The sequence below is a fragment of the Carassius gibelio genome, chromosome B14 (genome assembly GCF_023724105.1).
Source record: "Carassius gibelio isolate Cgi1373 ecotype wild population from Czech Republic chromosome B14, carGib1.2-hapl.c, whole genome shotgun sequence".
In the NCBI taxonomy this organism is placed as follows: domain Eukaryota; kingdom Metazoa; phylum Chordata; class Actinopteri; order Cypriniformes; family Cyprinidae; genus Carassius; species Carassius gibelio.
Window position 1 is genome coordinate 276,472 of NC_068409.1, and position 13,623 is coordinate 290,094.

Consider the following 13,623-nt stretch of genomic DNA (forward strand, 5'->3'; position numbering starts at 1 on the left):
AAAAATAATGAATGGGCAAATGGAGTCTTTAAACTATTTGCTGTCAAAATGACAGGGTTTCATATTTTTTTGAAGTACCCCAAGACGCCGCCATTGGCTAGCGTACCCCCACCTGCTGTTAGCATTGCATAGACTCCCATTCATTTTGGCATCACTTTGACAGCACAACAGCAAAAGTAATGCAAAAATGTATATATATATATATATATCGTACAGACCAAAAGTTTGGAAACATTACTATTTATAATGTTTTTGAAAGAAGTTTCTTATTCTCATCAAGTTTGCATTTATTTGATCAAAAATACAGAAAAATTTGTAATATTGTGAAATATTATTAAAACTTAAAATAATAATTTTATATTTGAATATACTTAAAAAAAAAAATTATTCCTGTGATGCAAACCTGAATTTTCAGTATCATTACTCCAGCCTTCAGTGTCACATGTAACATCCAGTCTATCACATGATCATTTAGAAATGGAAATAGGAAACAGTTCTGCTGTCTAATATATATGATGAATAAAAGGTTAAAAAGAACTGCATTTATTCAAAATAAAAATCTAATAATATATACTCTAATCATATATTTTCTTTACTATCACTTTTTATCAATTTAACACATCCTTTCTGAATAAAAGTATTGATTTTATTTAAAAAATAAAATCCCAGTAGTGTATATTGTTATTACAAAATATTATATTTTAAAAACAGTTTCTTTTTTTTCTTTTTTTACTTTTTATTCATCAAAGTATCCTACAAAAGTATCACAGCAGAACTGTTTCCAACTTTGATAATGAATCATCATATTAGAATGATTTCTAAAAGATCATGTGATAATGATCCTAAAGATTCAGCTTTGCATCACAGAAATAAATGATAATTTAAAGTATAATACATTTAAAAACAAATATTTTAAATTGAAATAATATATCACAATATTACATTTTTTTCTGTATTTTTGATCAAATAAATGCAGGTTTGATGAGTAAAAGAAACTTCTTTCAAAAACATTAAAAATAGTCTCCAAACTTTTGGTCTGTACTGTGTGTATATATATATATATATATATATATATATATATAAATAAACAAAAATAGTGCACACATATATTTATTTTAGGGTGACATTTCTTGATGTTTTTTTTTTTTTTTTTTTTTTTTGAGATTCAACCAGAAGATGTGTAGATCCAAAAAAGATTGTCTGCTGTAATAACTATTTTAAGTGAAATACTGTTAATGAGTTAAAAGAGTATTTTCTTGTTTTGTTTTTTTTTCAAGTTTATGTGGATGATCCTGAAAAAGTGGACTGGAATGGGAAGTTAATCTCATATTCTTTATCACATCACTTCACTGACAGGCGACATAATAGGGACCTGAATTCAGCAGAGAGACGAGTGTTTTACAGACTTAACTACAAAGGTCAAGAGTTCACTTGACTCTTATAGATTTTTACATTCTACAGCAGCAGCTTGCAATCAACAGTTTAGTGTTTCTATTGCTTTTCAATACAACACACGATAAAACAGACTTATTCAAACTTGTGCCTTGTGCGTGAAACGTGGTTCTAAAAACCCGTCATCAAAGTAAAATAATTTAAACTTTAAAAAAATGTGTCAAACAGTTGATGGGAGAAAATAACCTACAAAACTTTGAATCAACTGAACCAATTTCTTCACAAAATGATTAACTTTTTAGAAGAGCTCAAAACGCCACATGTAGGGAACGCCTAGGGTTTTTCAAGAGCGATATAATGATACGAAGGAAACTGGTATTTATTTTATTTTAATGTATTCTCGTAACACCAAATACTTGTTTTTAGCGCAAACACATCCACCATTTTCTGCACTTTATTTTCTGTTATTTACGTAAATCGGCAAATGAACCGGAAATCCCACACCTTCACGGAAAATAACTTCCACACTGCAAAAATAAAGTGGATAAATTAAAGTTCCTTAGTCAAAAAAGTTATCTAACTATTTCAACTACTTTATTAAAGTAATGTAACTGATTACATTTGATCACTTTTCTAAATTTCCAATGAATGTTTTCAGCAGTTAATCATTTTCAAACATTTAAACCAGACAGGGTTAACCTTACGTACTGTACTCAGCACAGACTACTGTACATAAATAAAATATATAAAATACAATGCTGATAGGATTTTGATTCTATCAGTGCAGATATTCATTTACACTGTAAAGAATAAATACATTACAAGACAAAGCATCTCATTATCAGGACATTATCCATTCATTTTATTGACATTTCTAGATGTGAACATTTTCTTTTATATCTTTTAGTATATTTCTACACTTTTTTTTAGCTGCCATTTTCTCCTCTTTTTGCCTTTTTTTATGTCCTCTAACTTTAGTTTTCGCTTGTTCACAAGGTCAGCATTGAGGAGCATCAGCTTCTTCAGGAAGTCTCTGGAGGGCTGGATGCGTCTCGACTGTATGGCGTGATCAATGGCATCCTCCACCATCATGTCATGGCAGATCATCAGATATGCCAGAAACAGAGTCGCAGAGTGGTCGACACCCTGCTTGCAGCAAATCAACACCTTACCTGAGGAAACAAAAAAGAATTATGGTCAAAAAACTCATTAATAGACTATAACACACTTGATAGTAGACAATATATGGAGTGTGTGTGTGTGTGTGTGTGTGTGTGTGTGTGTCAGCCCTTACTCCCTGGTTTATTCACGGCCTTGTCAATGAATTTTGCAGCTGGCATGAAGCACTTGCTGATGTCAGAACAGTGTCTGTCCGTTGTAGGCAAGCTGTAATAATTGATGTGCAAGCCTCTGTAATATCTGGACCCTGTATTGACTGTTCCTTCTAGATCTTCAACATAAGATGTTCCCAAGAAGTAGTTCAAGTCCTTTTTGGGCGCTGCAGCGTTCAGAATGTGAGTGATGCACATCTCCTGCAGCATATCTCGGTCTGTTGCGGCCTCTCTGCACAAGGACACAAAAGCCTTGGTTAGTCTTTTATAGAAAACTATTTACATTGTAGAATAAATGACAGAACAATGAGAGAAATACAATTGTGTTGCAGACTTACTCGTCTCCGATGAAGACCCTGGGCCAGACATTGGTGACATGTCTTTGTTTGAGCAGTGTACACTGCTTCAAACGATCCTCTAGTTGGAGCATGGTTAAAGGGACGTAGTTTTCCAAACTTGCAAGTTCAGATAACACTGTTGACTCTGGCTCAAGAACGCTTGGACTTGGTGCACCCAAATCCACTGGAGTAGCCAGATCCCATTCAGGTCGTGGCTTGAGAACGCTTGGACCCGGGAGGTACAGTTCCACTGAATCAACCAAATCCTCTTCAGGGTCTGGCTCAGGGACACTTGAACCCGGGGCATATAATTCCATCGAGTCCTTATCCCATTCACGTTCAAGAGGATCATCCAGATCCTTCTCAGAGTCCGGCTCAGGAACGCTAGGACTCGTGGTGTACAGTTCCACTGCATCAACCAGATCCCATTTAGGAGGAGCAACCAAATCCTCAATAGGTTTTGGTTCACCAACATTCAGATCCATCTCAGGCAATGCTGAGTTCGATCTGTCGTTCTGGAGGAAGGTTTTTTTCGTATTCCTCACTGTAGCATATCCTACTCTCTTGGTTACAACGAAGCCATGAACTTTCTTATTCTTCACGGCTTTGGTAGTTTCTGACAAAAGAAGAAAAACATACAATGTGTAATTAGAAACATCTCTCACCAGATTAAACATGATTAATTAGTCCGAATTTTAAGAAGACGTTTCTATTTGCATCTTTTCACCTTTTGGGCTGGCACGTGATTCCTCCGGATCAACCAGATCCAGTTTAGGTTCAGAAGGAACAACAAGATCCACTTCTGGTTCAGGGATACACGATTGCTCTGTATCTAACAGATCCAATTCAGGTTCTGGCTTGGGAGCACTTGGATCTGGAACAAACGATTCCTTTGGATCGAGAAGATCCACTTCAGGTTGCCCGACAGTTTCTGGCATTTTTGTCTGGAAAACTGCCCAAATTTGCTGGAAGATTGCCCCCATTTTCTTGGTTATCTCCCCAACAGTGAGTCCTGAAAAAAAGAAGAAAACAAACTAGATAAGTCTTGTCTGAGAGTTAAATTAAAAAAAAAAACTTTTAAAAGCTTGAAAGTTTGAAAAACATTTCAAACCCCATTAAACATCATAATTAACTTCATAACAATTAAAAACCAATCGGACCTTTACAAACAACTACGAGTCCTCTGCTAGTTGTTGCTAGCATCTATCCAACTATTTTTAGCAGATAGATCGAGAGAGTGGAACAACTCTAAACAGGGCATTACTTTGAAAAGTTTTCAGCTCTAAATGGAAATCTAACAGCGTTTGGAAGTCGGCTACAGGAATTCCATGAATCAGATCATTTAGAAAAAATATAGCAACCAAAATTCAAATCAGCATAAAGGTCGCTGACAAATTTGGCGGTTGTAGCTCGAGAGCTCAACAAGGTGTAGGAAAACAGTATTAGGTCTTTGTCACAGCCAACATATAATAATTTACTATTAGAAACATCTCTAACAACACAAATAAACATGAATAAGACATTTGCATGTCTTCACCTGTTGGACTCTTCTCAGCATCCAGGACACCCTGATCATTGGCCTCTTCCACTGAAGGTCCTGCTGGGTCGCTCAGATCTTCAGAGACCAGCGTAGGACTCTTCAGCTCTGAGATGCTGCCGTTCCTGTTCATCTCCAGCTGCAAATCTTTCACTTCACAGACCGAGATGTTGTCACAAGCATTAACCTCCAGCTGCACACGCATCTCTCCTGGACTGCAGTATCTGCCTGAGACATGATCCACCGTCACAACCTCCAGCTGCACATCTAGCTCTCGAGATGCACTGATAAGGTCGTAGATGTCATCGGTGATCTCAAACTCCAGCTGAACATCTTTATCATCTGATGCCCAGTAGCTGTCACCGAAGTAGAAGGCGTCGTTGACGTACACCTCCAGGAGCACCTCTCTCATGTCTTTGGACATTGTGTCTGTGGTTCTCATACTGACAGATAAGTAATCCGTATCTGGTAATGTCAGTTTGAACTTTAACGTTATCTGATACACACTGTCTGTACAGATAAAATATATCTCGATCTATACGGACTGGCGTTTGTACAAGTGTTGCTAGGTTTGTTTTCGCAGACTTCACTCAGACTAACGTCTCTGTTGCGAACATCGCTCAACTAAAGAGATTCTGCCAGGGCGAGACCTTTTATACTGACTGGGTCTGTGACGTCATGAAACAGTGACGCGTCTTGTTCCAGTTGCCATGGAAACGGATTGTTTACCAACAGCAGCATTTTCGCTGATTGGCTCATTAGGTCAGAAAATAAAGAATTATTTTTAATAGCGTTTTTCAACACTATTTCATATCGCGTTTATGTCCGCGTTTGCTGCGATCCATCTCCAGCAACACGGCATGAAAAAATCACATTTAACATTACTATGTTTGAGTGCAGTTTTACCATCAAAAAAATTATTCGTTTAAGTTAAACAGTTAATTTTCATGCTTCATGATCGCATGGTTTGAATCTGAATCAGTCGGAGGAATCCTTCACTGAATGAACTTGTAAGGCTACTGTAAGTACAAGTATGTTTAGATATTAAGCCATTTTTTGTGTACTGAAGACTCGCGATACTCCACTTATGGTCATTTCTGACTAACTTTACCTTAATTGGGACTGATTTGTTCGATAACAAATACATTTTGAAACAAAGTAATTTTTAATGATTGTAATCATTTTTGTTTGAAGTACGTTAATTTAATTTATAACATTTTTAATAAACGTAAATGCATAATAAAGGGTCATTCCCACAGAACGCGTTTTTGATATCGATCTTGAACGCATTAGCGCGCTCACGCACAAACGCTCTCTCTTACACGCACACACGCGCGCGCGCACACACACACACCAGAGTAGGCTATTTTCATTTCAAGTGATCCCTAAATCTTCTGTTCAAGACAGTATTGTGTGACTGTTTATAGTGGATCCTTTTCATATTTAACGTTATGTTATGAACTTGCAGCGGTCAAACGCATCTGTCAAGCGCAATGCAACAAAAACTCAGGCCAAACATGCATTGAACAATCTTGCAAATGTTTTATTCAAACATGTTTTATTACTAAAATGTTCTTATTCTATTTTTATCTTTTTCTGGGGGAAAACTGGTATGTCAGACTAACTGAGACTTGTCTACTGTTGCCCTCCTATTGGTTTAAATTGATTTTATTTGCTCTTCTCATCTGTAAGTGGCTTTGGATAAAAGCGTCTGCTAAATGATTAAATGTTCATGTTAAATTAATATCTATTAAATGCAATAAGCCAATCATCTAATGCCATGAATATGTAAATGTGTTATTATTTGTTTTCGAGCTTATTTTGTATTAAATAGCTTTGTCTAGAGAGTATTCTTCCTTTTTATTACGTGTCATTAACAATGTCTACAAATTTTCCTAGTGGTGAACAACTGATATTTCGAAGGCTACATAAACCTAAATTACGAAACTTCTACTGAAACCACTGACTCTGGCTGTTTGATTGGGTTTGATACACGATTCTAATCACTGATTCAAAACAAGTGATTCGTAAAGGTTCACGAAGCAGTGTGTTTCTAAAGCGCCAGTCACTGTACCGTTCAGACAGAGAAACTTGCTTAGAAAAACGCGAGCTTTGGAGCGAGAAAACACGCAAGGTTTAAGCTTTTTTAAAAGTTTACCTCCATTTAATTGGAGGAATGACCTCCCCAACTCAATCCGAGCAGCTGAGTCCTTAGCCATCCTCAAGAATCGGCTTAAAACACATCTCTTCCATCTTTATTTGACCCTCTAACTTTAACACTCAGTATTCTAATTCTATTCTTAAAAAATGCAAACACATCTACCATTTTCTGCACTTTATTTTCTGTTATTTACGTAAAGCAGTAAAACAGTTGAGAAACAAATGGGATGTGTAGCCTATTATATTGGATGCATTCATTGTCTCTTAAAGTGACCGCGCTTAATTTAGCTGCTAGCTGCGGTAATGTTAATCCAAGAAAATGAAAGACGGAAAATCACTCACTGCTCTTGACTGAATTACTTCGTAGTTTTAACAAGAATGAGTGCACAGTCAAACCAAACTTTTTTTTTTTTTTTTACATTTTAATAGTAGGTGCAGGACACTATAATTAATGTAAGTGAGTATAGCAAAATAAAGCGAGCTGTGACATACCCCAAAAATCTTCATACAGAGGAGTACTAGTGAAATTGATAGATAAAAATGGGAGCAAAAATTTTTCAGACACTTTGACCCGACCATGTTTTGCTTACGTGTTTTTTTTTCCTGAATTGCTAATGCAACCTTTTCACACCACAGACTGAACAAAATTAAACATTGCTTGGTAATTGTTCAACAAAGTATTGATAGTTGTGTAAATATTGTCATACTAACAACTGTCTGAAGTTTTGGTTGATTGTAATCGATTACACACCTTTCTATCAAAGTTATCTGACATTTTCAAGATGAATTTGTTCTGACACAGTTTAACTCTTGAGATCTTGTCATATTTTATTACCATTTTATAAACTAGAGCAAATAAACTGTGATAATGTAAGAAATGTTGAAGGTGTCTGAATACATTTTGGTTTGACTGTTAATTAAACGTATACAGTGAAGACTATGCAGTGCTATTTTATATTTAATTCTTTGTTTTCTGTACCTGGACACCTACACACCTGAGACAACTTAAACATGAACATATAAATTAAACAATTTCAATCAGGGCCCACTGGTACAACCTTCACCGGGGCCCCGCTGACCCCAGCTACGGCCCTGGCTATGATACTGAAAGATTTTTTTTAATCAAATCTTTGCATAGAAATTATATCACGAAACACTGGCATCTAACAATGCCTCTATTTATTTTTTATCTGTGCACTTATTCATTTGCACTGTAAGCAATTCATTAAAGTACATACATAAAATACATCAAATACAATGCTGATAGGATTTTGATTCGATCAGTGCAGAAATTCATTTGCACTGTAAAAAATAAATATATTACAAAACAAAGCAGCTCATTATCAGGACATTATCCATTCATTTTATTGACATTTCTAGATGTGAACATTTTCTTGTATATCTTTTAGTATATTTCTACACTTTTTTTTTAGCTGCCATTTTCTCCTCTTTTTGCCTTTTTTTATGTCCTCTAACTTTAGTTTTCGCTTGTTCACAAGGTCAGCATTGAGGAGCATCAGCTTCTTCAGGAAGTCTCTGGAGGGCTGGATGCGTCTCGACTGTATGGCGTGATCAATGGCATCCTCCACCATCATGTCATGGCAGATCATCAGATATGCCAGAAACAGAGTCGCAGAGTGGTCGACACCCTGCTTGCAGCAAATCAACACCTTACCTGAGGAAACAAAAAAGAATTATGGTCAAAAAACTCATTAATAGACTATAACACACTTGATAGTAGACAATATATGGAGTGTGTGTGTGTGTGTGTGTGTGTGTGTGTGTGTCAGCCCTTACTCCCTGGTTTATTCACGGCCTTGTCAATGAATTTTGCAGCTGGCATGAAGCACTTGCTGATGTCAGAACAGTGTCTGTCCGTTGTAGGCAAGCTGTAATAATTGATGTGCAAGCCTCTGTAATATCTGGACCCTGTATTGACTGTTCCTTCTAGATCTTCAACATAAGATGTTCCCAAGAAGTAGTTCAAGTCCTTTTTGGGCGCTGCAGCGTTCAGAATGTGAGTGATGCACATCTCCTGCAGCATATCTCGGTCTGTTGCGGCCTCTCTGCACAAGGACACAAAAGCCTTGGTTAGTCTTTTATAGAAAACTATTTACATTGTAGAATAAATGACAGAACAATGAGAGAAATACAATTGTGTTGCAGACTTACTCGTCTCCGATGAAGACCCTGGGCCAGACATTGGTGACATGTCTTTGTTTGAGCAGTGTACACTGCTTCAAACGATCCTCTAGTTGGAGCATGGTTAAAGGGACGTAGTTTTCCAAACTTGCAAGTTCAGATAACACTGTTGACTCTGGCTCAAGAACGCTTGGACTTGGTGCACCCAAATCCACTGGAGTAGCCAGATCCCATTCAGGTCGTGGCTTGAGAACGCTTGGACCCGGGAGGTACAGTTCCACTGAATCAACCAAATCCTCTTCAGGGTCTGGCTCAGGGACACTTGAACCCGGGGCATATAATTCCATCGAGTCCTTATCCCATTCACGTTCAAGAGGATCATCCAGATCCTCCTCAGAGTCCGGCTCAGGAACGCTAGGACTCGTGGTGTACAGTTCCACTGCATCAACCAGATCCCATTTAGGAGGAGCAACCAAATCCTCAATAGGTTTTGGTTCACCAACATTCAGATCCATCTCAGGCCATGCTGAGTTCGATCTGTCGTTCTGGAGGAAGGTTTTTTTCGTATTCCTCACTGTAGCATATCCTACTCTCTTGGTTACAACGAAGCCATGAACTTTCTTATTCTTCACGGCTTTGGTAGTTTCTGACAAAAGAAGAAAAACATACAATGTGTAATTAGAAACATCTCTCACCAGATTAAACATGATTAATTAGTCCGAATTTTAAGAAGACGTTTCTATTTGCATCTTTTCACCTTTTGGGCTGGCACGTGATTCCTCCGGATCAACCAGATCCAGTTTAGGTTCAGAAGGAACAACAAGATCCACTTCTGGTTCAGGGATACACGATTGCTCTGTATCTAACAGATCCAATTCAGGTTCTGGCTTGGGAGCACTTGGATCTGGAACAAACGATTCCTTTGGATCGAGAAGATCCACTTCAGGTTGCCCGACAGTTTCTGGCATTTTTGTCTGGAAAACTGCCCAAATTTGCTGGAAGATTGCCCCCATTTTCTTGGTTATCTCCCCAACAGTGAGTCCTGGAAAAAAGAAGAAAACAAACTAGATAAGTCTTGTCTGAGAGTTAAATTAAAAAAAAAAACTTTTAAAAGCTTGAAAGTTTGAAAAACATTTCAAACCCCATTAAACATCATAATTAACTTCATAACAATTAAAAACCAATCGGACCTTTACAAACAACTACGAGTCCTCTGCTAGTTGTTGCTAGCATCTATCCAACTATTTTTAGCAGATAGATCGAGAGAGTGGAACAACTCTAAACAGGGCATTACTTTGAAAAGTTTTCAGCTCTAAATGGAAATCTAACAGCGTTTGGAAGTCGGCTACAGGAATTCCATGAATCAGATCATTTAGAAAAAATATAGCAACCAAAATTCAAATCAGCATAAAGGTCGCTGACAAATTTGGCGGTTGTAGCTCGAGAGCTCAACAAGGTGTAGGAAAACAGTATTAGGTCTTTGTCACAGCCAACATATAATAATTTACTATTAGAAACATCTCTAACAACACAAATAAACATGAATAAGACATTTGCATGTCTTCACCTGTTGGACTGTTCTCAGCATCCAGGACACCCTGATCATTGGCCTCTTCCACTGAAGGTCCTGCTGGGTCGCTCAGATCTTCAGAGACCAGCGTAGGACTCTTCAGCTCTGAGATGCTGCCGTTCCTGTTCATCTCCAGCTGCAAATCTTTCACTTCACAGACCGAGATGTTGTCACAAGCATTAACCTCCAGCTGCACACGCATCTCTCCTGGACTGCAGTATCTGCCTGAGACATGATCCACCGTCACAACCTCCAGCTGCACATCTAGCTCTCGAGATGCACTGATAAGGTCGTAGATGTCATCGGTGATCTCAAACTCCAGCTGAACATCTTTATCATCTGATGCCCAGTAGCTGTCACCGAAGTAGAAGGCGTCGTTGACGTACACCTCCAGGAGCACCTCTCTCATGTCTTTGGACATTGTGTCTGTGGTTCTCATACTGACAGATAAGTAATCCGTATCTGGTAATGTCAGTTTGAACTTTAACGTTATCTGATACACACTGTCTGTACAGATAAAATATATCTCGATCTATACGGACTGGCGTTTGTACAAGTGTTGCTAGGTTTGTTTTCGCAGACTTCACTCAGACTAACGTCTCTGTTGCGAACATCGCTCAACTAAAGAGATTCTGCCAGGGCGAGACCTTTTATACTGACTGGGTCTGTGACGTCATGAAACAGTGACGCGTCTTGTTCCAGTTGCCATGGAAACGGATTGTTTACCAACGGCAGCATTTTCGCTGATTGGCTCATTAGGTCAGAAAATAAAGAATTATTTTTAATAGCGTTTTTCAACACTATTTCATATCGCGTTTATGTCCGCGTTTGCTGCGATCCATCTCCAGCAACACGGCATGAAAAAATCACATTTAACGTTACTATGTTTGAGTGCAGTTTTACCATCAAAAAAATTATTCGTTTAAGTTAAACAGTTAATTTTCATGCTTCATGATCGCATGGTTTGAATCTGAATCAGTCGGAGGAATCCTTCACTGAATGAACTTGTAAGGCTACTGTAAGTACAAGTATGTTTAGATATTAAGCCATTTTTTGTGTACTGAAGACTCGCGATACTCCACTTATGGTCATTTCTGACTAACTTTACCTTAATTGGGACTGATTTGTTCGATAACAAATACATTTTGAAACAAAGTAATTTTTAATGATTGTAATCATTTTTGTTTGAAGTACGTTAATTTAATTTATAACATTTTTAATAAACGTAAATGCATAATAAAGGGTCATTCCCACAGAACGCGTTTTTGATATCGATCTTGAACGCATTAGCGCGCTCACGCACAAACGCTCTCTCTTACACGCACACACGCGCGCGCGCACACACACACACCAGAGTAGGCTATTTTCATTTCAAGTGATCCCTAAATCTTCTGTTCAAGACAGTATTGTGTGACTGTTTATAGTGGATCCTTTTCATATTTAACGTTATGTTATGAACTTGCAGCGGTCAAACGCATCTGTCAAGCGCAATGCAACAAAAACTCAGGCCAAACATGCATTGAACAATCTTGCAAATGTTTTATTCAAACATGTTTTATTACTAAAATGTTCTTATTCTATTTTTATCTTTTTCTGGGGGAAAACTGGTATGTCAGACTAACTGAGACTTGTCTACTGTTGCCCTCCTATTGGTTTAAATTGATTTTATTTGCTCTTCTCATCTGTAAGTGGCTTTGGATAAAAGCGTCTGCTAAATGATTAAATGTTCATGTTAAATTAATATCTATTAAATGCAATAAGCCAATCATCTAATGCCATGAATATGTAAATGTGTTATTATTTGTTTTCGAGCTTATTTTGTATTAAATAGCTTTGTCTAGAGAGTATTCTTCCTTTTTATTACGTGTCATTAACAATGTCTACAAATTTTCCTAGTGGTGAACAACTGATATTTCGAAGGCTACATAAACCTAAATTACGAAACTTCTACTGAAACCACTGACTCTGGCTGTTTGATTGGGTTTGATACACGATTCTAATCACTGATTCAAAACAAGTGATTCGTAAAGGTTCACGAAGCAGTGCGTTTCTAAAGCGCCAGTCACTGTACCGTTCAGACAGAGAAACTTGCTTAGAAAAACGCGAGCTTTGGAGCGAGAAAACACGCAAGGTTTAAGCTTTTTTAAAAGTTTACCTCCATTTAATTGGAGGAATGACCTCCCCAACTCAATCCGAGCAGCTGAGTCCTTAGCAATCCTCAAGAATCGGCTTAAAACACATCTCTTCCATCTTTATTTGACCCTCTAACTTTAACACTCAGTATTCTAATTCTATTCTTAAAAAATGCAAACACATCTACCATTTTCTGCACTTTATTTTCTGTTATTTACGTAAAGCAGTAAAACAGTTGAGAAACAAATGGGATGTGTAGCCTATTATATTGGATGCATTCATTGTCTCTTAAAGTGACCGCGCTTAATTTAGCTGCTAGCTGGTAATGTTAATCCAAGAAAATGAAAGACGGAAAATCACTCACTGCTCTTGACTGAATTACTTCGTAGTTTTAACAAGAATGAGTGCACAGTCAAACCAAACTTTTTTTTTTTTTTTTACATTTTAATAGTAGGTGCAGGACACTATAATTAATGTAAGTGAGTATAGCAAAATAAAGCGAGCTGTGACATACCCCAAAAATCTTCATACAGAGGAGTACTAGTGAAATTGATAGATAAAAATGGGAGCAAAAATTTTTCAGACACTTTGACCCGACCATGTTTTGCTTACGTGTTTTTTTTTCCTGAATTGCTAATGCAACCTTTTCACACCACAGACTGAACAAAATTAAACATTGCTTGGTAATTGTTCAACAAAGTATTGATAGTTGTGTAAATATTGTCATACTAACAACTGTCTGAAGTTTTGGTTGATTGTAATCGATTACACACCTTTCTATCAAAGTTATCTGACATTTTCAAGATGAATTTGTTCTGACACAGTTTAACTCTTGAGATCTTGTCATATTTTATTACCATTTTATAAACTAGAGCAAATAAACTGTGATAATGTAAGAAATGTTGAAGGTGTCTGAATACATTTTGGTTTGACTGTTAATTAAACGTATACAGTGAAGACTATGCAGTGCTATTTTATATTTAATTCTTTGTTTTCTGTACCTGGACACCTACACACCTG

General features: G+C 37.2%; 2 protein-coding genes across 2 annotated transcripts; both read right to left on the minus strand.

Annotated features, from left to right (window-relative positions):
* Positions 1–2,170: 2,170 nt before the first annotated feature.
* On the minus strand, positions 2,171–5,348 carry LOC127971254 (uncharacterized). Its single transcript, XM_052574150.1, has 6 exons — positions 4,599–5,348; positions 3,789–4,073; positions 3,062–3,677; positions 2,687–2,955; positions 2,327–2,564; positions 2,171–2,192 (listed from the first exon to the last, which is right to left on the minus strand). Exons 1-6 carry the CDS (start codon positions 5,038–5,040, stop codon positions 2,171–2,173), a joined length of 1,872 nt encoding a protein of 623 aa, XP_052430110.1. The 5' UTR covers positions 5,041–5,348.
* Positions 5,349–7,976: 2,628 nt separating this feature from the next.
* LOC127971255 (uncharacterized) lies at positions 7,977–11,165 on the minus strand. The gene is made up of 5 exons (XM_052574151.1): positions 10,468–11,165; positions 9,658–9,942; positions 8,931–9,546; positions 8,556–8,824; positions 7,977–8,433 (listed from the first exon to the last, which is right to left on the minus strand). The coding sequence occupies exons 1-5, from the start codon at positions 10,907–10,909 to the stop codon at positions 8,135–8,137; spliced, it is 1,911 nt and encodes a 636-aa protein (XP_052430111.1). The 5' UTR covers positions 10,910–11,165; the 3' UTR covers positions 7,977–8,134.
* Between the last annotated feature and the right edge of the window lie 2,458 nt (positions 11,166–13,623).

Bases quoted from the DNA above. Each gene is read 5' to 3' on its own strand.
- LOC127971255 (XM_052574151.1), bottom strand. From the start codon at position 10,909: ATGAGAACCACAGACACAATGTCCAAAGACATGAGAGAGGTGCTCCTG. The intron at 9,943-10,467 runs GTGAAGACATGC...TCTTTTTTCCAG, and splicing joins TGCTGAGAACAGTCCAACAG to GACTCACTGTTGGGGAGATA. The intron at 9,547-9,657 runs GTGAAAAGATGC...TTCTTTTGTCAG, and splicing joins ATCACGTGCCAGCCCAAAAG to AAACTACCAAAGCCGTGAAG.
- LOC127971254 (XM_052574150.1), bottom strand. From the start codon at position 5,040: ATGAGAACCACAGACACAATGTCCAAAGACATGAGAGAGGTGCTCCTG. The intron at 4,074-4,598 runs GTGAAGACATGC...TCTTTTTTTCAG, and splicing joins TGCTGAGAAGAGTCCAACAG to GACTCACTGTTGGGGAGATA. The intron at 2,193-2,326 runs GCAGCTAAAAAA...TATTCTTTACAG, and splicing joins GGCAAAAAGAGGAGAAAATG to TGTAAATGAATATCTGCACT.